This window comes from Alligator sinensis, unplaced genomic scaffold, assembly GCF_000455745.1.
Source record: "Alligator sinensis unplaced genomic scaffold, ASM45574v1 scaffold1119_1, whole genome shotgun sequence".
In the NCBI taxonomy this organism is placed as follows: domain Eukaryota; kingdom Metazoa; phylum Chordata; order Crocodylia; family Alligatoridae; genus Alligator; species Alligator sinensis.
The window spans coordinates 716,139-742,592 of record NW_005842777.1 but is presented as its reverse complement, the minus strand read 5'-3'; the positions used below and the strand labels follow the sequence as shown (position 1 = coordinate 742,592).

At 41.1% G+C, this 26,454-nt stretch overlaps 1 protein-coding gene across 1 annotated transcript in view; it reads right to left on the bottom strand.

Annotated features, from left to right (window-relative positions):
* Positions 1 to 967: 967 nt before the first annotated feature.
* Positions 968 to 26,454, bottom strand: part of WASHC5 (WASH complex subunit 5) — a 47,609-nt gene continuing 22,122 nt past the window's right edge. The window contains exons 15-29 of the mRNA XM_014525279.2: positions 23,611 to 23,721; positions 23,374 to 23,514; positions 21,351 to 21,431; positions 10,900 to 11,001; positions 10,000 to 10,179; positions 9,279 to 9,403; positions 8,708 to 8,870; positions 7,809 to 7,911; positions 7,645 to 7,724; positions 6,614 to 6,717; positions 5,263 to 5,392; positions 4,529 to 4,625; positions 3,503 to 3,656; positions 3,161 to 3,248; positions 968 to 1,377 (exon numbers count right to left, since the gene is read on the bottom strand). Of these exons, the coding sequence (XP_014380765.1) occupies positions 1,321 to 1,377; positions 3,161 to 3,248; positions 3,503 to 3,656; positions 4,529 to 4,625; positions 5,263 to 5,392; positions 6,614 to 6,717; positions 7,645 to 7,724; positions 7,809 to 7,911; positions 8,708 to 8,870; positions 9,279 to 9,403; positions 10,000 to 10,179; positions 10,900 to 11,001; positions 21,351 to 21,431; positions 23,374 to 23,514; positions 23,611 to 23,721 (1,716 nt within the window). The 3' untranslated portion in view covers positions 968 to 1,320. The remainder of the gene's footprint in view (positions 1,378 to 3,160; positions 3,249 to 3,502; positions 3,657 to 4,528; positions 4,626 to 5,262; positions 5,393 to 6,613; positions 6,718 to 7,644; positions 7,725 to 7,808; positions 7,912 to 8,707; positions 8,871 to 9,278; positions 9,404 to 9,999; positions 10,180 to 10,899; positions 11,002 to 21,350; positions 21,432 to 23,373; positions 23,515 to 23,610; positions 23,722 to 26,454) is intronic.

Here is a 26,454-nt window from a genome sequence, read left to right as displayed (position 1 = left end):
AGTGGGGACAGCCGGAGCATGGTGCAGCCCAGCGGCTGCAGACAGCTGGCGGCAACTGCTCCCAGGGCTGCTGCAGCTGGGGCTGGGGTGAGTGCCGCTCCGTTTCCTCCGCTTTGTTGCCTTGTGCAGCCTCAGGAGCAGCACCCCTCCCCCCACCCCTGCCCTAGTCCCAGCCTCACTCCCTCCTTTTCTCTCTCACCACCATGGGTTTGGTTTATATGCCATTCTCAGGGAACGCTTGTACAGCATAAATCAAGGAACACCTGTATGTAGAACCAGGGGAGTAACCTAACAGCTGAACTACAGCCTCACAGTCTGTTCTCCTTGTCCCAGCTGTTTAATTGGCCAGGATCACTATAACAATCTCCCCAGCCCTTAATCACATACATCTATTCTTGTACCTGTACTGAATTGAAATAGCAACTTTTATTGCCTTGAAATAAGGGATAACAAAATGTAACTGTGTTTTGTTTCAGAGGGTCATTTGATAGGGTCAAACTGGCACCAGAAATATGGACATCGCTTGGAGAAACAAATGATCCTCTATCCATTGAAATCAAGGGTTAAAACTCCTTGAGTTAGAGGGAAGGGCACTGGGTAGGACTCGGATAGGTTCTTCAGTATCCTCAGATAGGATTCCCAGTAAGGAATGGGCTGTGATGGTATAGTTCTGTAATGGCAAGACTAACCCCAATGGAAAAGGGGGTGGAGGAGGTGGGAAATAAAGGACAGAAGTTTTTTAGCTTTTGGTTGGACTATCATTTATCTTTAAATCCAGATAAGAGTCTGACACTGGAGAAGTGCAGGTTGCTGTCACTGCTCAGACTGGTAGACTAGAGACCCACCTATGTTGTCAGTGACTTCAGCGGTGCAAGAACAGGCCCAGGCTCCTCCGCTGCTGTGAGTTCACCTTGGTGAGAGTTCTGAGTGGGAAAACTGGTACAGAGTCATCTGCGCACATAATTCATGCCCTTTACTTTCTGTTATTGCTTTATTTGTGATACAAAAATCAAATGTCCATAAACAGTTTTTCTGAACATAAAACTAAGCGATTTTATACATAAACAATTACATATAGCATTTATAAGATGTAGTAAAAAAGGGCACTGTTGTTTGGATGCGACAGAAACTGGATGATACCATGGTGATTAAACAACATTAGTTATACAGACTAGTGTGCATGGTTACATTTTGTTCAAACAGTTGCAACAGATATTGCCCCAAAACGCAGAAAATACAGTTGTGAAGTGCTCTTTTCTTCCACATCCCCACCCACCCAGTGGCTTTGGACTTGCAGGAAGGCTCAGTCTTTTTCCATGTTCACAGAACAGTCCTGAATTCATCAATAATGAAACTAGGCACATGTGCTTCAACAACCTAACAGAAATGGAGAAGAATGAAGTCAATTTTTGATAGCCATATTCAGCCATAAATACAGCAAACACTGTCGAGAGATAATCACATGTTAATTGGTGGAGGGTCACACAGACCTATGTGAGCTACCTAGAGTCTACTTCATATACTTAAAGACCCAGATTCTTTTCCGAAGTGATTACTTGATGCATAACTGGGGGGGGAAGGAAGGGCACAATGTTGGGAAACTATAGCCTCAGTTTAAGTCTGAGCAGACCAGTGGGCTTTTTAACTTAAACTACCTGACTATCAACCCACTGAAACATCATTCAATAATTAAGTCTGGAACACAAGCAATTTTCGTTCTGCCTCCTCAAACCCAAACATCAAAACTTCTCAGCTGGCATCACAAAATAATTGAAACAGGAGAGAATCTGAACCTACATTTCCCCAGTCTTTTACCCGCAAGCATCACTTAGCAGTGCCCTTTTTCAGGAACAGTAACTTTCTTTAACTTTTCATCTTGCTGATTGTGTTACAATCTATACCAAATGGTTTGACAAATACAAGTTTGGCCAAATGCGTAACTGTACACTAGGATAAATATGCTTATTGTCGTGATATAAAGTGAACCTTAGTGGGCCCAAATTATCATGACTTCTCATGTGAAAAGCCAGAGGAGACTGTTTATTTTCTTGATGAAAAATCTGCAACTAGAGGGCTTGTTTTGCCATGTACAGAACATATTGATAAACCCCTGCTTCTAGATAGAAGCCAAAGCATCCCACATTTCATCTGTTTTCAAGACTGAAAAAATGTCTTGTAACCACCATTTCACTTTTTTTGATCAGCTCTAGGATACAAATTGGCTTCTCCAGGGGTCCATAAATAAGAAGGATAAGCATTTGTAAGTGAGAATGACAACAGATATGAGGGCAATTATACAAAGCCATGGGTCTGTGACATACATGCATACCCTATCGAAGGTATAAATTAAAAGGATTTCTAATGATGCACTCCCACTGAATAGCAGCTTTACGTGTTCTTTCAGCAGCTTTGTGCTGAGCACCTCAAGGTTTGCTTGTACTGAGGCAGTGACCGGCCTTGGCAAGGGTGGGGTTGAGCATCCCCTGCCTGTGCTTACCCAGCCACCCACACTGGTGTTCATAATCCAAGCCTGAAAGCTCTTCCGCAAGGCTAGTTCAGGCTTGCCCCCAGTGGCTGCTCTTGGGCATGCCAAAGCCCAAGTGCTGGAGAGTGGGTGCAGAGGCATGAGCCTGGAGTAGCTCCACAGATCTACTTTGGGATCTGGAGTGTGCCTAGAGGTTTGGGATATACTTGGTCCCATCCTCAGCAGGACCAGCCACTGTCATAGCACAGACAAGCCCTTGGAGGACTCAGTGCAACTTATTCACAATTCCTGGTCCAGAGCAAATGAATATTAGGAAACTGCTAGAAATAACACCTACTACACACAACAGCATAAAGCAGATTTAGTTCTTTTAACCGTGTAAGTCAGTAGAACAGATAAAAATGTGCAGAGTCCTCCCTAAAGGGAGGAAAACAATCTATTATGCAGATCACCCAACTCTAGATTTCCATTAAAAACTAAGGACAGGAAAATGTAAGGACTAAACATAAAATACAAGTTGACACACAGGTATCTTAGACTAACAGTAGAAAATTCACCATATCCTCACTTAGTGTAAAAACCAGTGTTATTTAATTGGCTTTTATGTCAATCCCTCTTATATTAGTATTAATGCTCCTCTAAGTCCCAAATTGAAATCAGAGTTCTCTTACTTACCCTTCTGGGTAACTTTGTGTAACGAACATAATCTTCCAGGAACATAAGGGCACCCACTACATCGGCAGGCATTTCTGGTATCTTCTGGCTATTATTAACACATACACATTAATGAACCTCAGGCCTCTAGACATGGTGGTTTTGATCAGCTACTTACATAAGTAAAATATTAGGAAGTGCTAAGCTATTTATTCAGGTTGGTCAACATATTTTGCAATTTTACAAGAATGGCATACTTTGATGTAACACTTGAATTACGAAGAGGCATACTCTTAAAAATGACTGCAAAAGTTAATTTGAAGCCTAACAAAATAAGCAGTAAGAAAAGTGAGAACTCCATACCTTGTGCACTGCTCCATCGTTGAGCGAATAAACTGACCAATCAGAGCCAGGAACTGTTCCGTGTATCGTGAATGAAACTGTTTCAACAGCGTGAGGAGCCCAAGCACCAACGGGAGCCAGTCAATTTGGTCTGCTGGCTTTCTGCACACTACTCCTATATGGAAACAAAACATTTTCCCCTCTTTTTGATAAAGCAGAACACATCCTTAATATCAGAGCTAAACTATGGTTTATATTCACAAAAGGCTTTATATCAGGCCTTTGCTTGTTTTTCATGAGCAGAGGTTAGTCCATGTTAGTCTGAAGTTAGGCAAAAGGCAGGGAAGAGATGGAACTTATAACTAACTGAATCAGACATGCATATATTGGGGGTATCAAATCCTTCAAGTCAAATCCAAGCCCAGCCACTCCAAATCCTGAAAGCTCTGCCTCACGTTTGGTGCCTCACAAGGGACCTCTGGGGGTATATGGAGGTGCACTACTAAGATGCTACACCTGTTTGCCGCTTTTACAGTACTGTTTCTTAGATGAGTTGTGTGGAATGACTGATGAACTCTACTTGATCGGAGAAACAGTGTACTTTGATGCAAAAGCCACAGTTAACAGCTGAACAACTATTTCTTAATGCAGCAACCTGTTTTGAACTAAGTAACTTGTGAGCGCCCCAGATATGAATGATCTGGGTTCTTCTTCATTATACAGATTCCTTACAAACAAATGTGGCAATCCATATTTTTTTCACAGCAAATAATTTAACTGCATGAAATGAGGAACAGTACTGCAAGTTGGGCATCAAGCACCTGGATCTTGTATATTCTATTTCTTGAGCTTGGTTTTGTGCATAAAGATATGACTAAAAATTTAGGAACCAGTCTCATACCACTTTATCATATTTGAAAAAGTACACCTAAATTGTAAGTTACAAATGGGATAGTGAATCTGTCAGAAGCCAAAGTGAGGATATGAAAAGTTTGTATACACTTAAATGTACTTGTTCTATTTATATAACAGCAATTCATATAATACCTAGATTTTTGTTATATTGCAGTTTGGGCAACTGGGAAATCAGGAACAGAAAGTTGACAGAGGGGAAATAAGGCAGCCGCTTTGTTGTTATGTATATCTGGAAAGGAAAGGAAAACACAATAGTTTTTACATAGTTAACATAAAAGCAGATTAACATGTTTGTATCTGCAATAGCTGAAGACAAACACAAAACACCACAGAGCTTGTTTGTGTCAGAATATATATACATGTATACGTGCGCACACACACACACACTGTATATTTTATAAATATATATTATATACACAATGCATTTATGCATAAGTATTATCTTATACTAGCCAATCGCCCGTCGAGAATGACGGGGCGCGGGGGGAAGGAAAGGAGGGACGGAGTGCCGCCACCTAATGCCCCATGCTGTCTGGTCCTCGGCGCAGCTTCAGAATTATGGCAGCGCTCCCCCATGCTTGGAGCACTCTGATTGGCTGTTTCCATCAGCCAATCAGAGCGTGAATAAAGCATTAAAGAAAGACTTAGGCTTTTATAATATTAGAATAAGTAAATAAAATACATATATATATATATATATATATATATATATACACACATATATACACACACACACACACACAAATACATGTATAAAAGAACAATTGCTAACCAAATTCAAGTTTTCTGGAAAGATAACAACAATAAAATGGTTTTGGTCATAATCTGACACATTGGCAGATCTCACAGGAAAGTATGACTCTGACCTTATTCAATGGGTTACGAATGCCTGCTGCTTCTAGATAGGCAGTGATTTCATACAAAAGTGTGTTTTCTTCTTTTGGGTAAGGCAATGATGGATTCTGGTAATGGGCTTCAATGTCAGCCAAGACTGCTCTAAATGCCAAAGAGAGACATTTTGATTTGAAAGTGGTTAATTCAATTGTGATAGTAAAAGAAAAACTAAGGCCAGAAGGGATCTCAAGACATTATCTAATCCAACTCCTTCAAACCTTTTGTTCACAGCAGAATCATCCTTTTCTAAACTATCCCAGGCAAATGGTTGTCTAACCTGCCTTTAAAAACTTCCAGTGATGGTGATTTCACAATAATCCCTTCCAGTACTTCACCACCCTCATAGATAGAAATTTATTTCCAGCATCCAATCTAAATCCTCTTGCTGTCATTTAAGTCCATTATTTCTTGTTTTGCCCCATCCCCCATAGGCACACATAACAAATATCTTCTTTATGACACTCCTTTCTGCATTTATCCAATCCCGTCTACTCTCTCATCTAAATAATCCCAATTTTTCAAATTTTTCCTCGTCAATTTCTATGCCTCTATATCATCCTCAAGGCTAATACTATACATTTCAGTTGAGAAAGAGAAATCCTGCTAACACGAAGAAACAAGTTTCCTACAAAAGTTTTCTTTAGAAATTGATAAGAACAACAATAATAAAATAAATACTGCTGTTAATTTTTTTGGATGCCCATTTTACTAGGTACTTTTACATGTGCTCCACAGGTGTGCGTGTGTGGGGGGCAGTGCTTTAATTAGAGAAGCTCGAGAGCTGGTTTAATTAAAGTGCCACTGCATCTTGTATATCAGCATCCCCGCATTTAAAAATGGCGGTGGATGTGCTTGAACTAAAACTTGTTCAATGCTATACAACACACAGAAAGCCGCTGGAATGCAGCAATTGCCATGCTCCAGCAGACTCAATTAATCAAATCTGCTCTGACGTGCTGGAATTCCAGCGCGCTGGAGTAGCCTCTGCGCTCATGTATAGGCACCCCTGTATTCCAGGCACAGCACATGCCATGAGCTGTCCAATAAGAAGGGGTAAATAAAAGTGTAGAATTTGGTGAATTTTATACAATTTGACTGATTTTATTTCCAAATCCGATTGGAGTTTTAGGTATGTTCACATGCTAAAGACATTAAAAGGCATCCTTTCATTGATCGTTGAATGATTTTATTCCTGAATTTTATCTGAATCTGAAATTTAAAAACTTAGCCTGCATTTGGATTCATTTCCCTCAAGTTAGCTCGTGTCACAACAATTAACATTGCAATGATACAGGCTGCTCTTCAATGAATTTTGCTTCTTACTTATTGAGATTTTCCAAAGCAGCTGCCAAATGCTTGGAGTCAAACCTGCAGGAGTAATTTAATTCATTGGTAATCTGTTGTCTTAAAATCTGCATTTGACCAACCTGTTAAAAAAATACCATGAAAACAAGAAGTTTAACAATTTTTTTTTTTCAAAACAATGAAAAAAAAAGATTGATTGTAACAATTTACAGTTGTATAAGGCTGTATATCGAGGGGGACTTAACTGCTTTATATATTTATTATATATCCACAAATGAATCATATATATGCAAAAAACAGACACTCATACACACACATACCATTTCTGTGATGGGCAAATGTTTGCTAAACTAATGCATTAATTTATAATACATACTATTTTATCAAGCATTTGTCTACCACTAAAATTATACCATCTTTTAGGTTAACTATAATTTTTTTGATGCAGCAAAGCAGCTACATTACACAACAGCTTTGGATAGAAACCTGATAAGATTTGAGAGTGTTCCTATGCAGAGGATCATTTCTTAACACAGTGAAAGTACGAAGGACCATTTTCCCCCTAACTCTGATCCTGCACTTAAGCTGTGCTGTGTACTGCCTGGGGATATACAAAGATAGCAGAAAGAAGACAAGGCAAAAAGAAATTTGATACACGAGATCCAACCAGTTGTGCATGTCATCCAATCTCATTGTCGTGTCATTTATTCCAAATGCTGAAATATTGCCTAACTATCATAAATGTTCACAAGGGGACAAAATAACTGCTTGGTTTCTTTTCTTTTCCCCTGCATTACTTTGGAAATACAACTACAATCATTTAAAAGTACTATTATCATACTATACATCTTCTTGGGTTACTTAGAGATCTTCCACCCCTGCGCTGCCCAGGTCCAGTTTTGCTCAATGCATTATAATGCGTTAGAGGTACACAAGGGGATGTATGATAACTGCAGATTCAACTTTTAGATTAAAATATGTAATAGAGATCATATGACTTGATGTGCACTTTGTACAATAGTAACTCATAATTCTTTAAACAACTGTACCTTCATTATGGCATCCAGATATGCAGCCCAGATCTTCTGAGTTTTGGCAACTGCTGCAGAATAAATTTTGCTAGAGTTTGCTGTGGCAAAACATAAAAATAAGTAAGCATACCTGGAGATCCTTTAACAATAGCTTTCTTGAAGTCTACATCTCAGGTACTTACCTACAATTCCTTTGACTGGACTGACAGCATTCATAAGAGCTTTTAATGTTTCCTGTACTGTTCTGTCCCTGAGTATATGTCTCTGAAACATGCTGAGGAAATTCTAAAAAGAAACACATGCAGACTGATGCTTTATCCTGGTAGCATGCAGGATGCTTTATTGTAGTGAGTTCAATGGCAATTTTATTATTAGAACAGGAGCAGGGTAGGAAATCTCTCTGAGACACAGAGCTGAATAATTCCAGCATGAATCTGTATGTTTCTCACTAACTGTTATTTTGTACTATGATGGTAGCCTGATGCTTGCATCAGTGATTAATATAGAAGGCATCAACCATGTGCTTACTTCATTTCACATTTAAGCAAAAACCACTTCACCTATACTCTGTCTCTTTTATTTCTTCCCAGAATATAGCATTCATTTAAGCCGTTTTAGAGTCATGAAACAAAGTTTGTGTTTCAAGTGCTGACTTGGTCAGAAAAGGAATTATACAGAATGGATACTTTCTTACTTATGTTAGGTAAAAATAAAAAAAGAAAGAAAATACACCACTCTAGGCATAAATCATCTAGCTCTTTATACAGGCATACAGTCCCCATTAACCTACACCTGGCCATGAAAACTGTACTCCTTTTGAGTGAGTGCTGGTTAAACAGTAGATTAAATGGGCAATTTACGGGGAAGAAGCAGCTAGAACAACTTTTAACGTTTCAAATCTGAGGGCTTTTTGTATGTGAAAAAATGAACATTTGGGCTCAATTTTTTTTATGCGAAACTTTTATAAAAGGATTGGCAAGACACTTAAAGTGACAGATCAATCAAAATGGTTATTCCTTTAAAAATATTACTGGGCAGTAAAACTCAACATTCATGAATAAAGTAGAAACTCAAAGGTTACCTGCAGCTCCTTCACAATCATGAAACAGAGCAATCTATCCAAACCATTCAGACCAAAGGTGCCTAAAGTGTCTTGGATCTCTGAGAAGAGGCGGCTGTTGGTTACCTCCAGGTGAGTTTTGTTATCATACCATGTGTTCATTTGATCAATGTAACACGTGACTCTAAAAGAAAATTTAAACACAAATAACATCTTAGGAAAAACTATGGGATATTTTTATAATAAGAAATTAACTTTGATAAATGTTGGAGAAAACAGCTGCAGTGAACTAGTAGTGCTCTCCTCTTCACTGGGTTGTCATCTTTATTTAGTTCATATGACCCCAATTGGCTAACACGTTATAACATTTTTGGTAAAAATTGAACCAAAACCAACAACCACCACCTCAATCAGGTATTCTAGACTAATCTTAAAGGTACTGGATGATTTTTTGTTCTTAGTAGTTAAACACTGGATGATGATAGTGACAAAGAAAAGATAACAAGCAAAATATGTATTTATTTCAAGGGAGAACATTTTTTAGCGCTTCAAAGAGATTGGAATGATGCAGTTTATGACTTCTGATACTCACTTTGGGTCTGTGATTTTCAGTATTTCTCTGCAAAGCCGACCGATAAATGTTACCGATTCATCTACAGGGGTGAATTTAGGGATTGGAATATGAGTAGACTGGTAAATACTCTGCCAGTCTTGGATCTGAAAAACATTTTAGAATAATTTTAAAACATTACCCTCAGCCCTTTTCAACTTGGCTTCAAAAGAATTCTTAATTAAAAACAGAAAATAGAAGATTACGCAAAAGAAAAAGAGAAGGAAAGAACAGAGCTTTCATGAACAAAGGCAAGCAACTTTGAAAAAAAAAATAGATCTAGAGGGTGGGGTGGCACTTCGGTTTCTCCACCGTGGCACTTCTGGTTTCTCCAAGCCCCCATGGCCTGGGGCAAAGCAGCCTGCGCTGCCTAGCCCCCACAGCCCAGGGGCATAGCAGGCTGTGTGGGGCCCGCCTTCTTGTCCCGTGGGGCTCGCAGGAGGGGCAGCAGGACGCCCCAGATGTGGTGGGAGAAGTGGTGGCCCGGGCCACTCAATTGACTGGCATGTTTTGTTATCCAGCATCCGCCATTCCCAGGGGATGCCGGATAACAGAGGTTTTACTGTACAATGATAACGTGTAATTTTCTCTGGCAGGAGCAGACATAATCCATCATGTATGTTCACTGACAGGCACTATAACCAAATTTAAAGACACTTATGAGCTTTCTTAATCAATTTTTGAATAAGCAGCATGTTTGTACCTTTGTTCTTAGGAAGTTGTTGCATTCCTGTTCTACATTGTAGTTGATAATGCGAGACACTTCTTCTTGCCAAATCTTTAAACCATAAATGTTGACATAGTCCTGAATGTACTCAAAAGATCGATGGTACCCATCCATTGTAGCTGCCATGTCTTTCAGTTTTGGTCTTAATTGACTTGGCTGTAGAAAGGGTAATTAGAAAAAAAAAGGCTACAGGTCCAGGAGATGCAGGATGCAAAAGGAATAGCAATGATTAATATTCCTAACTGCTATAATGGGAATCAACCTATCACAGGCAGAGCCCTGATCTAGTTAAGGTTTCACTGTGTGCCCATCCACATGGCATAGGAGGCCCTGAACCAAAATACTTAAAAAAACCCCCAAAAAACAACTTATCAAGGGTTATTTGAGGTCTTGGGTCATTAACAAAGATTATAGCATAAACAGAAATGTTTCAAATTTCCAAGGCTCATGTGCAGCGCCGAGCTTCTATGTCTGTGAAGCTGAGTACATGACTAGTACTTAGAGCTCAGGGAACTGTATTTCTTAGATACTCTTTAAACTGGCTTATGTGTATCACTGCCACCTGTCACAGGAAAACACAATACTTGCCAATCCTGAGTTCAGCAATGAAGAAAGGAGGATTTTTTTTCCCTTTCTGTTAATTATATCTACCTTCATCACTTCTCTTGTTTTGTCATCTAAGTTAGCTGTTTTTTAATTTCAAATAAAGCATTTTAAATTACTGTACCCTTAAGAAGTTCAAAGGTGTACTCGTATATACAATACACAAACCTTGGTTCATAGTGCTAGACATTATTTTTAAAAAGTTCCAGGGCAAGAGAGTCCAGTTAAGTTCCTGAATGGAATGTAACAAAATCAAATCTAACTGTACGGCACCTTTGCTCTAGGGTGAAAGATGAGTCCTCTGTGAAGAGCCAGAGCTACTCGTTTTACTAGCTCCTTCCTTATTCCATCCTCTAACAACTGCTTTGGATCCACCTAGGTAAAAGAAATATTTTTTTCCAAGAAAGTCCAAAAAAATAATTCATCTAAAAAACACATAAAAGCACACTATCTTTCTAGGAAACCGATTCTCCTTAAAAAGTAATTACTTAAGCTATAGAAAAGGACTATGCAACACCTTGGAGAAGTGCATGTCCTAAGTTCAAACTTTGCTTAGACTCATACAGTATGATTTAAGGGGCAGGTAATATGTGAAACATAGTAAAATACAATTAAAAAGTATCTACTGTCTTGAAAATGGTATCATTAGTGATGCCATAATAGAGGAAGAACGGTTTCTCTTCAGATGAAGAAAATTAAAAAAAAAAAAGTTTTGTGGTAACATTAAATATGAAAAGCATTTGCACAATAAATATGTCTTTAATAACCCTGACTTAGGGGATTTAGCGGAGTGCAGCTCCCAAAGCTAGGTACCAAAGTTTGAAAATTTCAGTTAAATTATTTGCTGTTACTTCTGTTTTCCCCTCAGAATTACGCACAAGCATAGATTTTTTATGCTTAAATAAATGGTAAATGGTAAATGGTAAATGCTACCAGCCTTGCATTTATTTAATTCACTTTAACATATAACATTACCTTGATGATGCCAACTAAAGTAGTCTTCATCATAAGAATACCTTCCGTGAAAATTGAAATAGCATGGGTTAGCTTGGCAACCTTCAGAGAAAGGAAGAGGATACAATTCATTAGAGTCAAACAGTGATTTAAGTAAAAGGCACTGCAAAAATCATCACATCAAACTTATTTTTTTATTACAAACTTCCTTTCATGCTTTAAACTTGTGGTTTTAACATTATACATTACCCTATCCATACACCCAAACAGTGTGAGTTTTTCTACCACAAATTCAGGTTGGCATTTTAAACAGCAAGAGAACAAACCAAAGGTGTTTCTTAAGCTATCAGCAGATGTCTCGTTTGACCTAGGACTGATTGTCCCAGGGTTTGACCCAGATCGAAATAGCAGCAGCACTGTCCTTTACACACACTACGCTTCCAAGCTGCATTGCTGCTCCTTCGCCAGTAGCTGGCCAGTGGGATAACTCAGTCTGATAGGCTTATCCCTCAGATGAACCACAATAACCACACAGAGCTACAACAGGATGCCTGGGGAAAAAGTGGCAGCACATTTTATCCAGTATATGTCAGAGGAACTTGAAGCAGGACAATGGATGTGTGTCCCCGTAAGATCCTGGAACAAAAGTCTCTCCCCCAAGACAAAAGTAACATCTGTTCGTAGCCTTCGAGGCTTAAGGAAAAACAGGGTACCAATTTCCTAAAGGCATAAATGGCAAGTAGATGTCTGGCTCTTTTTACTATTTATGTGTAGAATGCCATTTATGTGAGGGTATGTCTACAATGATAGGGTCCCCCCGAAGCTCATACCTGCTGACCACCTATGCTGTAAATCTCTATGGCTCACCCCCACTGGCAGTCTGAGCCTGCAAACTCTGCTGAACTTCCAGGTATGCCTCTGATTTGCTGCTCCTGAGCTCTTTTCTGTATTTGTAATTTAACCAAGTTCTGACAGCAGCAATCCCACAATTGCCTGTTCCTGACTTCCACCTTTTCTGTCCCACACTTCCTCTACAAGCCTCTAAGTAGAAAAAAAGCAGGCTGCAGACATGTCGCACTTTGGAGCATGCAGACACTTCAGGAATCACTTCAACAACATCCTTCCTTTTCTGAGGATCATTTTTTAAGCATTTTGGCCATTTCTTAAGTGCTTCTTTGGCTGGAAATGTCTGTATACTCACTATTCGGTCTGCTTCAAAGGCATTAGGAGGGTTTCAGAAAAAATGTCTGTTCCAGGTACAGATCTGAATCTGGCATGCAGTATTTAAAATAATTTAAGAAAGAATAACGCAGGTTTCAGACATCAGCCAGTCTTTGAGAGAATCTCAAATAACTGCAGTGACTTAATGAGGTACCTAGATTTTAGTCTGTATGCTGGCTGTTTGCACATGGAAGTCCCACTCAGGAGTGTTGGTAGACACTATTGGAACAATATAGTTCTGAGTATCCCTGAAAGTGCTAAGAAAGAAGTTTGCTTGTGCACTCCCTCTTCCCCCCTTTATTTCAAGGAGAAAATGAATTTTAATTTATTGTGAAAGTTTCCAGACTGACAGCAGTGGTAAAGGAAGTCCTATAGCCCCAGAACACATAACCCAACATCCAGAATATGTTTTCCTTTCTGTCACAAAATCACCATGCATTGATCTTGCCTCCACTTCTGAGGAACAGAGGGTGGCATGGTCATGCTGGCTTATTCAGCCCTTGATGTCTCAGGTACAATTTTGAATAAGGGCACCAACTCCTATAGTGGTCTTAATGTCTGGGATTTGCCTTTTCACTACAAAGGTGATCCAAGATCACTGGCTCATTAAAATGTTGTCTATTCCCTTCTTGAGTTTTTGGAGAAGTTGGCAGTAAAGCTTGAAACTGCTCATTACAAAACTAGGTCGGCTTTAAGTCTTACTTAGTGGACATGTTCACCACTAGTGATACAGGTGTTTTTCACTAAACTGTGCTTACTTACACCACATTGGAATTTGGCCCTTATAAATTCTGCTTTTCAGAGCTCCCAAGTTTAACTGCACCTCATATCGTGGTCCGAGCTGAGCATAATCTCGTAGCCTTTCTTTGTCGAGGCGAGTAGGCACTTCAATTATATCATGCGTCTGAAGCTTTATAATCTTGAGAAGGGAGGTAAACATGCTTTCTGGAATGATCTGCAGGACCTTCATAGAAGTAAGCAATTCTGAGTTAAAACAAAACCTTAAGTTTTATGAAAAGCAATTCAAGAATTAAACAATTTAATCCCAGCAAATACCTACCTTTCTTACATAGGATACCAACTCGCCAGAGTAATATTGAGACACGCTGAGGAGATCAGGGCTGTTTGCTTGATTAATACGAAGCAGTGGCAAGTCAAGTGCAGAAGCAAGCTAGAAATAAGGTTTATATTTTAATTTCTTCCTTTTGTTTTCCCCACTATACACTACTCATTTTAAAAACCTTTAATTCCTCCTCATGATCCTCCAAAACCCAAGTCAGGATCATGTGCTGCTGCTGAAAGCAAGGGACAGTATAGTTTCTCCTTTTGGCAAATTTAATGTAAAAGAAAAAATTTAACATAGCAGAAAATATTATATACATTCCTTTTATTCTCACGCAAGTGTTCCGCAGTTCACTCATTGCAAAAGAAATACACTTCCTTGTCTTGTGATCCTTCCAATATCCCACACCCCCCCAGTTCTCCTAAGGTCTTTCTCATTCTTACAGTAACAGTAAAACTGTCCTTCTGAAGTGATAGTCATGTTAGTCTGAAGTCAGGCAGAAGGAAGGGTAGATTTGCACTTTACAGACTAACTAAAGCAGAGAGGTATAAAATGAACTTTTGTAAGCCTGAGCTCACTTAGACATTGAAGTCTATTTTCTCTGCAGCTGTCCACTCGTGCACAAAACTAGCTGAATGCAGGGTAGAGTGGAAGAGGGTTGCTAGAGCATCTAAGGTGCCCCAACGGTCACAGCGGCCTTGGGACCGATTTGACTTGACTCGACTCGGTCTGCTCATCCCCCTGATATACCTCAAGTACATGACATCATCATATGGACATAGGAGGAGAAATCTTTTGAGAAATGTCATCAGGCCTTTAATAACTTCCACTTCTCTAACAAACTAATGCTGCAATACTCTAGACATTAGTGGAGGTCTGCGATAGCTGCATTGCTACCACTACAACAAACCCAGCCATGGTTTGACCACAGAGCCAGTCATCTCACCATAGAAGGCAATCAGGTTGGTCAGGCATGACTTGCCCTTGGTGAATCCATGCTGACTGATCCTAATCACCTTCTCCTCCAAGTGCTTGGAAATGGATTTCTTGAGGATCTGCTCCATGATTTTTTCCAAGGAACTGAGGTGAGGCTGACTGGCTGATTGGTCTTCCCTGGATCCTCCTTTTTCCCTTTCTTAAATATGGGCACTATGTTTGCCCTTCTCTAATCATCCGGGACCTCTCCTGATTGCCATGAGTTTTCAAAGATGATGTCCAGCGGCTCTGCAATCACATCAACCAACTCCCTCAGCACCCTTGGCCATTCCATCAACCAACTCCCTCAGCACTCTCCCATCTGGCCCTATGGACCTGTATACATCCAGCTTTTCTAAATAGTCCCTACCCTGTTCTTCCACTACTGTTGTCTGCTCATGTCCTCCCCAAACTGTGCTGCCCAGTGGTGGTCTGGGAGCAGACCTTGCCTGTGAAGACTGTAGAGAAAAAGGCACTGAGCACTGCAGCCTTTTCTGCATCCTCTGTCACAAGGTTGCCTCCCCCATTCAGTAAGGGACCCATACTTTCCTTGATCCTCCTCTTGCTACCAACATACTTATAGAAACCCTTCTTGTTACCCTTCATATTCCTTGCTAGCTGCAACTCCAATTGCGCTTTGGCTCTCCTGACTTCATCCCTGCATGCCCGAGCAATGCTCTCATATTCTTCTCTAGTTATTTGTATGCTTCCCTAGCTTATTTCTTATAAGCTTCCTTTTTGTGATTTTGTTTACTGAAAACTTCCCTGCCAAGCCAAGCTTTTCTGCTGCTATACTTGCTACTCTTCCTGCACATCAGGATGGTTTGCTCCTGTACTCTCAGATACGTTTGCTAGAGAGGAGCTGATTTCCCCATTAAAGGCAGACAAGGCCTTGGATACCTTGGTGCAAAATACCTCATTTGATCATCCTTCAGTTACATCATGAAATTATAAAAGTACATTTATATAAAAAATACAATACATGCAGAAACAAAAATGACAAAATCAAACCCAGCTTGACACTAGCTACAAATAAGAAACTAAACATGACAGGAGCAAATCTAATTTGTGAGACTATCAATGCATACCATACAGTGAACCCCAAAGGCAACTCAGTTTTGGGGTGAATATGCAACAACCACACTGTATTGGAGCCCACAAACCACCACAGCTACCTTTATGCCAATTTCCATCAAAAGCACACTACTAGATCCAAAATTTACAGCCAAGCTCTATGTTGTAGCCAAATCTGCTTTGATCACACTGACCAGAACACATGCTTTAAGGATCTAGAGCAGAGATCCTATTATTATGATACAATCCCAAAACTGTAGCCATTCAAAAATCAACAAGGCCAGACTGAACCTTACTTTGGCATGCTGCAGTACCAACCCCGAGAAAAGGACAAGAGAATCCCTTTGGTCATCTGTTACAGCTCCCAGCTTGAACAAATCACTAATGACCTCCAACTGCTCCTGGAAAAGGACTGTCTCAAGGTCATCATGGGGGACAGACCTGTCCTAGTTTACAAACAGTCCCCTAATCTCAAACAGTGTTTCTCAAGCAAGAAGTCACTTAAGGCACTAGGCCTTGCAACGGATCCAAATGCAAGCTGTGCCCCTTCATCACCACAGACTACATCTTCACTAGACCAAATAACACAGGTTATAAACACCTGAGGTTCATTCACCTGCACCTCTACCAATGTCAAATATGCCATCATCTATTTACAGTGCTGTCTACCTTGAACAGCCAGGGCAAGCCCTACATGTAAGAATGAATGAACACTGCTCTGACATCAGTTCCAGAAAGACACACAAGCCTGTGGCAGAACACTAACCTCCCTGGCCATTCCAGCACTGACCTCAGGGTCGCTGTTCTTAAGACAACTAAACCTTAAAAAACAAGTTGAAAGAGAAATTGTGGAACAAGAAATTGTCCACATACTGAATTGTGTTAAGTGTGCTCTAAAGAGGGACTACAGATTATTATTCCATTACCTGGATTAGTTTTTTTGACCCCTTTGACCCTATGGGTTTATAAATTGTTTACCTCTCCCAGCACTGCCCCCTCCTCCCTCTCCTGTCTTTTGTATTCAAACTACTCTATTTGACACTACTTTGTGCGTGTCCTTTCACAGCACCTGGCGAAGTGAGCTCAGGCTCATGAAAGCTCATGCTGTACATCTGTTTTAGATAGTCTGTAAGTTGCAAATTAGGCCTGTGTGAAGCGGCTAGTATTTATTTTGGATTCGGCTGATTCAGGGGGCAGTGATTTGATTAGGTGATTTGAATCATTGTCCCGAATCGATTTGGCTGAATCTCCAAATCACCCAGGCCCATCCCCCAACCCGCTCTCCAGCCCAGCAATGGCTGACCCGCCTGCCCCAGCTCCCACTCTTTGGAAAAAAAAAGCCCCAACTCAGCAGGTGCTACCAGGCAGGGTGGGGGACAGGGGGCCTCTGCACGAGTCCCCTGAAGCCCCGAGGCTGCTGCGGGAGCTAGTGAGTCCCACGGGTTTTCTCATTTTTTTTTCCTTAAAGGGCTAGAGCTGGGGCAGGCAGGGCAGCTGTGGGGAGGCTGGGACAGCAGGGGGCTTGTGCAGAGCCCCCATGCAGCTGGTGGCCAGTGGGGATCGCCCCCCACCTGGCAGCACCCGGTGAGTCGGGACTTTGTTTTCCCCAAAGTGCTGGGAGCTGGGGCAGGCAGGGCAGGCATGGTGGGGTTGGAGGAGCAGGCGGGGGTCCCCCCTCATGGTCGCCTCCCCCCATCTCCAGCCCCCTCTCCCCTGCCCCTACTTACCAGCTCTGAGTCCAGCTCCAGTTCCTTTCTGCAGTGGGCAGGGACCGTCCAAATCATCAAAACTCTCCAAATCGATTCGGACCTTTTAATTGGTTCCATTTCAATTTAGATTTGGAGATTCAGCCACCGAATCAGGCCGAATCTCTTCCAAATTGAATCAGCACCTAAAGCTTCGCACAGCCCTAATGCAAATCTACCCTGCCTTCTCCTTAAGTGATGACAGATCTTCATCATGGCACAAACTGCATCATTCTGTCATGCTGCCTTCATTTCTTTTCAAACCTGTGCACACAGCAACACAACTGTATTCTCTGAAGATATCAGTGCTTCCAGTAGGTAACTGCAATGTGCATCTAGCAAATAAATGTCTGGCTACTCTAATGTGAATGAAGTATCTGGCTACAGCAGAGGCATCAAGCTCACCTTACCTCAAGCTATATCAGGGCTCTTGCAGGCTAAATCCAGGCCATTGGGCAAGCAGCGGCTGAGGCAGTAGGACTAGCATTGGTGGTGGGGAAGCAGCTACACACCAAGCAGCTGCAGAGTGAATGGGGCCGTGTCAGTCCCCCCATTGCTCCCCCTCCACTACCAACAGCTATGTCCAGCAGGGTCCCAAATTCTGTGGCAGATCCCGCCTCCTGCTAGCTTTGCCCCAACATGGTCTGTCCCACCAGTAGCCCAGCCCATACATTTTACATGTCTGGGGTGGACACAGTACTACATCCAACTGGATTTATTTTGAAATATCCGATGCGAGTCATTTTACTATTCTACTCATTCTGGATTCAAAATATTTGGACTAATATTTTGCTATACTTTCAATACTGACTTAAGATTGATGTTTATGTCTTTCATCCTTACCTTTAGGAAAGTAGCTCTGAGTTTAGTTACCATAGATGGACTGGCCCTTATGCTTTCCTGCATAATGGACGTGAAGCTGGGTGGGGGAGGAAAAAAATAAAAACACAATCAACTCCATCACTGACAACAGTTCTCAGGAGCAGGGAAGTCTGACTCAGACTTTGCACATTAAGTTCGTAGAGTTACACCAGGGATGCACCTGGCCTGAAGAAATGCCTTTCACGTGACACTTCAGTCATTTTAAGATAAATGGGGCAATGAGAGTTCCAGAAAGTCAATAACATCCAATGAGGTGCCAGCCAAGCTCAGTTACAACCTAATGTGACAGCTGTTTGGAAGCTTGCTTGGGTCCAAATAAAATAATCCAGGAACAAAAGAAAAAAAATAAAAAAGAGGAAAGAAAAAATAAAGAAAGAAAAATCAGTGCTATCTGTGAAAAAGTCAGAAACTAAACCTTGGTCCACTTAAATGTCCACAACTGTTATAAATAGGAAAGGTTAGAAAGCAAAATAGTACAAGGTGACTGTCCTTTATAAACAGGCCAAAGATGGGTCCATAATTCTCAGTGAAGTTGAGGGTAGTTGAGCATATTTGTCTCTCATACGATGGGGCCCTTAAAAACTACAGCTTACTACATACTGCGAGTCAGTGATGCTTAGGACTTTGGGAGAAAGCTAGGAACTGACATGCACACAACTGCTTTTGAATGAGTGTTTGTCCTTTCAGGAATGATAAATAAGGAGAGCAAAACAATAAACTTCAAATTATGAAGGGAAGAAACCCGATTACATACCTATCAATCAACTGCCAAGCATAAGAAAGATCCCCAACTATCTGCATGGTGATCAAGACCTCTTCTTTAATGTTGATGGTTCGGATCATCTGATGGAGAAACTTCCGGGTGTCAGCAAGAAACTGACACACTTGTAGGTTAGATTCCAGCTGGTGAAATTCTTGAACCTGGAGTAAGAAAACAAAACCAAAATCAAACCATCTTATTTGCTTATTCAGGTGATAAGAAAAAAACTATAGTAAAATCCCTGTTATCCAGAATGAGCGGGGAATTGGGGGGCGGGGGGTTGCCGGGTATCTAAAAATGCTGGTTACCTGAGAAGCATGGGTTTCCAAATGGATGCGAGTGGCGGGAGACGGGGAAGGGGTGGCAGTGGCTGCACACGGAGTGGCAGCAGCACAGAGTGGTGGGTGGTAGCAGTGGTGGCTGTGTGCGAACTCTCCCCCACACTTGTGGCCAGCCGGAAATTCCAGTTAGTCAGGATAGCAGGGATTTTACTGTACTAAATATACATTTTTCCTTAATAAAATATGACAAGTTTTGATAACTATTTTCCATGGAATTGTACCCAGTAAGCACTTTCACACCATGAAGCATACACCGAAGCACTATGACAAAGCATCTTTTGCATCCTGGGAAACAAAGGCTGCTTACAGATGTGGGGGGAAAAAAAAAACAAAAAAACCACACAACCAACCAACCAAAAACCCGGTGCTCAACTTTCAGCTCAGCATGCCCCCACCTCGAGTGCGGCGCGTGCCCAGAAGAGGCACCGCGTTAGTTTGTCCTGGTTTATCCAGGGTCTGTATAGATCAGACGCTTCAGCAGGGCTTTTTGGTGCTTTTATGTAACAGCTGATTGAGATAAAAGTGCCAAAAATCTCTGCTAAAACGCCTGATCTATAGACACTGGGGAGCCAGATCAAATGAATGTGCCTTCTCTCCCAGTAAAGTACTGTTTTTGATTTTTTCATATCTGTCAGCAAAGTGTCTGGTTCAGATCGCTGGGCAAGTTCTGATATTGATATTTGCCTCATATATCCTCCTGCAATTTCAGTTGCATTTGTGTTCCTCTTTTCTCATCCTTCCTTAAAACGATAAGTAATATGGTCAAGTGCTGTTTAATATGGGTCCATTTTTTCACAGAAGCTACTGAAATTAAGGAGTGGATAACGCATTTCCTATTACAGCCCTTAAATTGCAATTAGATCTGCATGGGCAGAGCGTGTGGAATGGATTACAAGATCAAGACATGATTACAAGATCAGGACCTGTATTTGTATAATTATGTTTAAGTTTGTAAAGCATTTTCTGATGTAGTTAAAAGGACAATGTAAGATTATTATAACATATGACTGCAACTTTTTTTCCTTACCTCTTCCAGTGCCTGTATTAGTTGCACAGTTTTTCTGCCTGCTGCAGTGGAATCATCATAATTTAGAGACATTATTTGTTTGGAGATTTCTCTAAACCAAGCCTGCAGGTTTTCTATTTAAAGGAAAAGGAAAAAATAAAATGAGGTGCTTCTCAAGCTCATGATGATTTGTTGTGTGACTTGCCTCTGACAATAATGAAAAGGAATCCTTGCTAAAAATTAACTAAGATTTGTTATTTTACTCTTAAAGTTTAAATTTTAAAAACATGTGGACTTTAAAGGAATGTTGTCAAAAGAAGAAACATACTCTATAATTTAAGAATCTCTAGGCTTTGCTAACCAGATCAATGTTTGCTGTAAAACCCACTAAATGCCACATTGAAAAAACCTCCGAAAACAAGGCAAAAGCCTACAAACCATAAGTGATGTTTCTAGTTTAGGATTTGCTGGTAACATTAAATATGAAAAGCATTTGCACAATAATTATGTCTTTAATAACCCTGATTTAGGGGATTTAGCGGAGTGCAGCTCCCAAAGCTAGGTACCAAAGTTTGAAAATTTCAGTTAAATTATTTGCTGTTACTTCTGTTTTCCCCTCAGAATTACGCACAAGCATAGATTTTTTATGCTTAAATGCTACCAGCCTTGCATTTATTTAATTCACTTTAACATATAACATTACCTTGATGATGCCAACTAAAGTAGTCTTCATCATAAGAATACCTTCCGTGAAAATTGAAATAGCATGGGTTAGCTTGGCAACCTTCAGAGAAAGGAAGAGGATACCATTCATTAGAGTCAAACAGTGATTTAAGTAAAAGGCACTGCAAAAATCATCACATCAAACTTATTTTTTTATTACAAACTTCCTTTCATGCTTTAAACTTGTGGTTTTAACATTATACATTACCCTATCCATACACCCAAACAGTGTGAGTTTTTCTACCACAAATTCAGGTTGGCATTTTAAACAGCAAGAGAACAAACCAAAGGTGTTTCTTAAGCTATCAGCAGATGTCTCGTTTGACCTAGGACTGATTGTCCCAGGGTTTGACCCAGATCGAAATAGCAGCAGCACTGTCCTTTACACACACTACGCTTCCAAGCTGCATTGCTGCTCCTTCGCCAGTAGCTGGCCAGTGGGATAACTCAGTCTGATAGGCTTATCCCTCAGATGAACCACAATAACCACACAGAGCTACAACAGGATGCCTGGGGAAAAAGTGGCAGCACATTTTATCCAGTATATGTCAGAGGAACTTGAAGCAGGACAATGGATGTGTGTCCCCGTAAGATCCTGGAACAAAAGTCTCTCCCCCAAGACAAAAGTAACATCTGTTCGTAGCCTTCGAGGCTTAAGGAAAAACAGGGTACCAATTTCCTAAAGGCATAAATGGCAAGTAGATGTCTGGCTCTTTTTACTATTTATGTGTAGAATGCCATTTATGTGAGGGTATGTCTACAATGATAGGGTCCCCCCGAAGCTCATACCTGCTGACCACCTATGCTGTAAATCTCTATGGCTCACCCCCACTGGCAGTCTGAGCCTGCAAACTCTGCTGAACTTCCAGGTATGCCTCTGATTTGCTGCTCCTGAGCTCTTTTCTGTATTTGTAATTTAACCAAGTTCTGACAGCAGCAATCCCACAATTGCCTGTTCCTGACTTCCACCTTTTCTGTCCCACACTTCCTCTACAAGCCTCTAAGTAGAAAAAAAGCAGGCTGCAGACATGTCGCACTTTGGAGCATGCAGACACTTCAGGAATCACTTCAACAACATCCTTCCTTTTCTGAGGATCATTTTTTAAGCATTTTGGCCATTTCTTAAGTGCTTCTTTGGCTGGAAATGTCTGTATACTCACTATTCGGTCTGCTTCAAAGGCATTAGGAGGGTTTCAGAAAAAATGTCTGTTCCAGGTACAGATCTGAATCTGGCATGCAGTATTTAAAATAATTTAAGAAAGAATAACGCAGGTTTCAGACATCAGCCAGTCTTTGAGAGAATCTCAAATAACTGCAGTGACTTAATGAGGTACCTAGATTTTAGTCTGTATGCTGGCTGTTTGCACATGGAAGTCCCACTCAGGAGTGTTGGTAGACACTATTGGAACAATATAGTTCTGAGTATCCCTGAAAGTGCTAAGAAAGAAGTTTGCTTGTGCACTCCCTCTTCCCCCCTTTATTTCAAGGAGAAAATGAATTTTAATTTATTGTGAAAGTTTCCAGACTGACAGCAGTGGTAAAGGAAGTCCTATAGCCCCAGAACACATAACCCAACATCCAGAATATGTTTTCCTTTCTGTCACAAAATCACCATGCATTGATCTTGCCTCCACTTCTGAGGAACAGAGGGTGGCATGGTCATGCTGGCTTATTCAGCCCTTGATGTCTCAGGTACAATTTTGAATAAGGGCACCAACTCCTATAGTGGTCTTAATGTCTGGGATTTGCCTTTTCACTACAAAGGTGATCCAAGATCACTGGCTCATTAAAATGTTGTCTATTCCCTTCTTGAGTTTTTGGAGAAGTTGGCAGTAAAGCTTGAAACTGCTCATTACAAAACTAGGTCGGCTTTAAGTCTTACTTAGTGGACATGTTCACCACTAGTGATACAGGTGTTTTTCACTAAACTGTGCTTACTTACACCACATTGGAATTTGGCCCTTATAAATTCTGCTTTTCAGAGCTCCCAAGTTTAACTGCACCTCATATCGTGGTCCGAGCTGAGCATAATCTCGTAGCCTTTCTTTGTCGAGGCGAGTAGGCACTTCAATTATATCATGCGTCTGAAGCTTTATAATCTTGAGAAGGGAGGTAAACATGCTTTCTGGAATGATCTGCAGGACCTTCATAGAAGTAAGCAATTCTGAGTTAAAACAAAACCTTAAGTTTTATGAAAAGCAATTCAAGAATTAAACAATTTAATCCCAGCAAATACCTACCTTTCTTACATAGGATACCAACTCGCCAGAGTAATATTGAGACACGCTGAGGAGATCAGGGCTGTTTGCTTGATTAATACGAAGCAGTGGCAAGTCAAGTGCAGAAGCAAGCTAGAAATAAGGTTTATATTTTAATTTCTTCCTTTTGTTTTCCCCACTATACACTACTCATTTTAAAAACCTTTAATTCCTCCTCATGATCCTCCAAAACCCAAGTCAGGATCATGTGCTGCTGCTGAAAGCAAGGGACAGTATAGTTTCTCCTTTTGGCAAATTTAATGTAAAAGAAAAAATTTAACATAGCAGAAAATATTATATACATTCCTTTTATTCTCACGCAAGTGTTCCGCAGTTCACTCATTGCAAAAGAAATACACTTCCTTGTCTTGTGATCCTTCCAATATCCCACACCCCCCCAGTTCTCCTAAGGTCTTTCTCATTCTTACAGTAACAGTAAAACTGTCCTTCTGAAGTGATAGTCATGTTAGTCTGAAGTCAGGCAGAAGGAAGGGTAGATTTGCACTTTACAGACTAACTAAAGCAGAGAGGTATAAAATGAACTTTTGTAAGCCTGAGCTCACTTAGACATTGAAGTCTATTTTCTCTGCAGCTGTCCACTCGTGCACAAAACTAGCTGAATGCAGGGTAGAGTGGAAGAGGGTTGCTAGAGCATCTAAGGTGCCCCAACGGTCACAGCGGCCTTGGGACCGATTTGACTTGACTCGACTCGGTCTGCTCATCCCCCTGATATACCTCAAGTACATGACATCATCATATGGACATAGGAGGAGAAATCTTTTGAGAAATGTCATCAGGCCTTTAATAACTTCCACTTCTCTAACAAACTAATGCTGCAATACTCTAGACATTAGTGGAGGTCTGCGATAGCTGCATTGCTACCACTACAACAAACCCAGCCATGGTTTGACCACAGAGCCAGTCATCTCACCATAGAAGGCAATCAGGTTGGTCAGGCATGACTTGCCCTTGGTGAATCCATGCTGACTGATCCTAATCACCTTCTCCTCCAAGTGCTTGGAAATGGATTTCTTGAGGATCTGCTCCATGATTTTTTCCAAGGAACTGAGGTGAGGCTGACTGGCTGATTGGTCTTCCCTGGATCCTCCTTTTTCCCTTTCTTAAATATGGGCACTATGTTTGCCCTTCTCTAATCATCCGGGACCTCTCCTGATTGCCATGAGTTTTCAAAGATGATGTCCAGCGGCTCTGCAATCACATCAACCAACTCCCTCAGCACCCTTGGCCATTCCATCAACCAACTCCCTCAGCACTCTCCCATCTGGCCCTATGGACCTGTATACATCCAGCTTTTCTAAATAGTCCCTACCCTGTTCTTCCACTACTGTTGTCTGCTCATGTCCTCCCCAAACTGTGCTGCCCAGTGGTGGTCTGGGAGCAGACCTTGCCTGTGAAGACTGTAGAGAAAAAGGCACTGAGCACTGCAGCCTTTTCTGCATCCTCTGTCACAAGGTTGCCTCCCCCATTCAGTAAGGGACCCATACTTTCCTTGATCCTCCTCTTGCTACCAACATACTTATAGAAACCCTTCTTGTTACCCTTCATATTCCTTGCTAGCTGCAACTCCAATTGCGCTTTGGCTCTCCTGACTTCATCCCTGCATGCCCGAGCAATGCTCTCATATTCTTCTCTAGTTATTTGTATGCTTCCCTAGCTTATTTCTTATAAGCTTCCTTTTTGTGATTTTGTTTACTGAAAACTTCCCTGCCAAGCCAAGCTTTTCTGCTGCTATACTTGCTACTCTTCCTGCACATCAGGATGGTTTGCTCCTGTACTCTCAGATACGTTTGCTAGAGAGGAGCTGATTTCCCCATTAAAGGCAGACAAGGCCTTGGATACCTTGGTGCAAAATACCTCATTTGATCATCCTTCAGTTACATCATGAAATTATAAAAGTACATTTATATAAAAAATACAATACATGCAGAAACAAAAATGACAAAATCAAACCCAGCTTGACACTAGCTACAAATAAGAAACTAAACATGACAGGAGCAAATCTAATTTGTGAGACTATCAATGCATACCATACAGTGAACCCCAAAGGCAACTCAGTTTTGGGGTGAATATGCAACAACCACACTGTATTGGAGCCCACAAACCACCACAGCTACCTTTATGCCAATTTCCATCAAAAGCACACTACTAGATCCAAAATTTACAGCCAAGCTCTATGTTGTAGCCAAATCTGCTTTGATCACACTGACCAGAACACATGCTTTAAGGATCTAGAGCAGAGATCCTATTATTATGATACAATCCCAAAACTGTAGCCATTCAAAAATCAACAAGGCCAGACTGAACCTTACTTTGGCATGCTGCAGTACCAACCCCGAGAAAAGGACAAGAGAATCCCTTTGGTCATCTGTTACAGCTCCCAGCTTGAACAAATCACTAATGACCTCCAACTGCTCCTGGAAAAGGACTGTCTCAAGGTCATCATGGGGGACAGACCTGTCCTAGTTTACAAACAGTCCCCTAATCTCAAACAGTGTTTCTCAAGCAAGAAGTCACTTAAGGCACTAGGCCTTGCAACGGATCCAAATGCAAGCTGTGCCCCTTCATCACCACAGACTACATCTTCACTAGACCAAATAACACAGGTTATAAACACCTGAGGTTCATTCACCTGCACCTCTACCAATGTCAAATATGCCATCATCTATTTACAGTGCTGTCTACCTTGAACAGCCAGGGCAAGCCCTACATGTAAGAATGAATGAACACTGCTCTGACATCAGTTCCAGAAAGACACACAAGCCTGTGGCAGAACACTAACCTCCCTGGCCATTCCAGCACTGACCT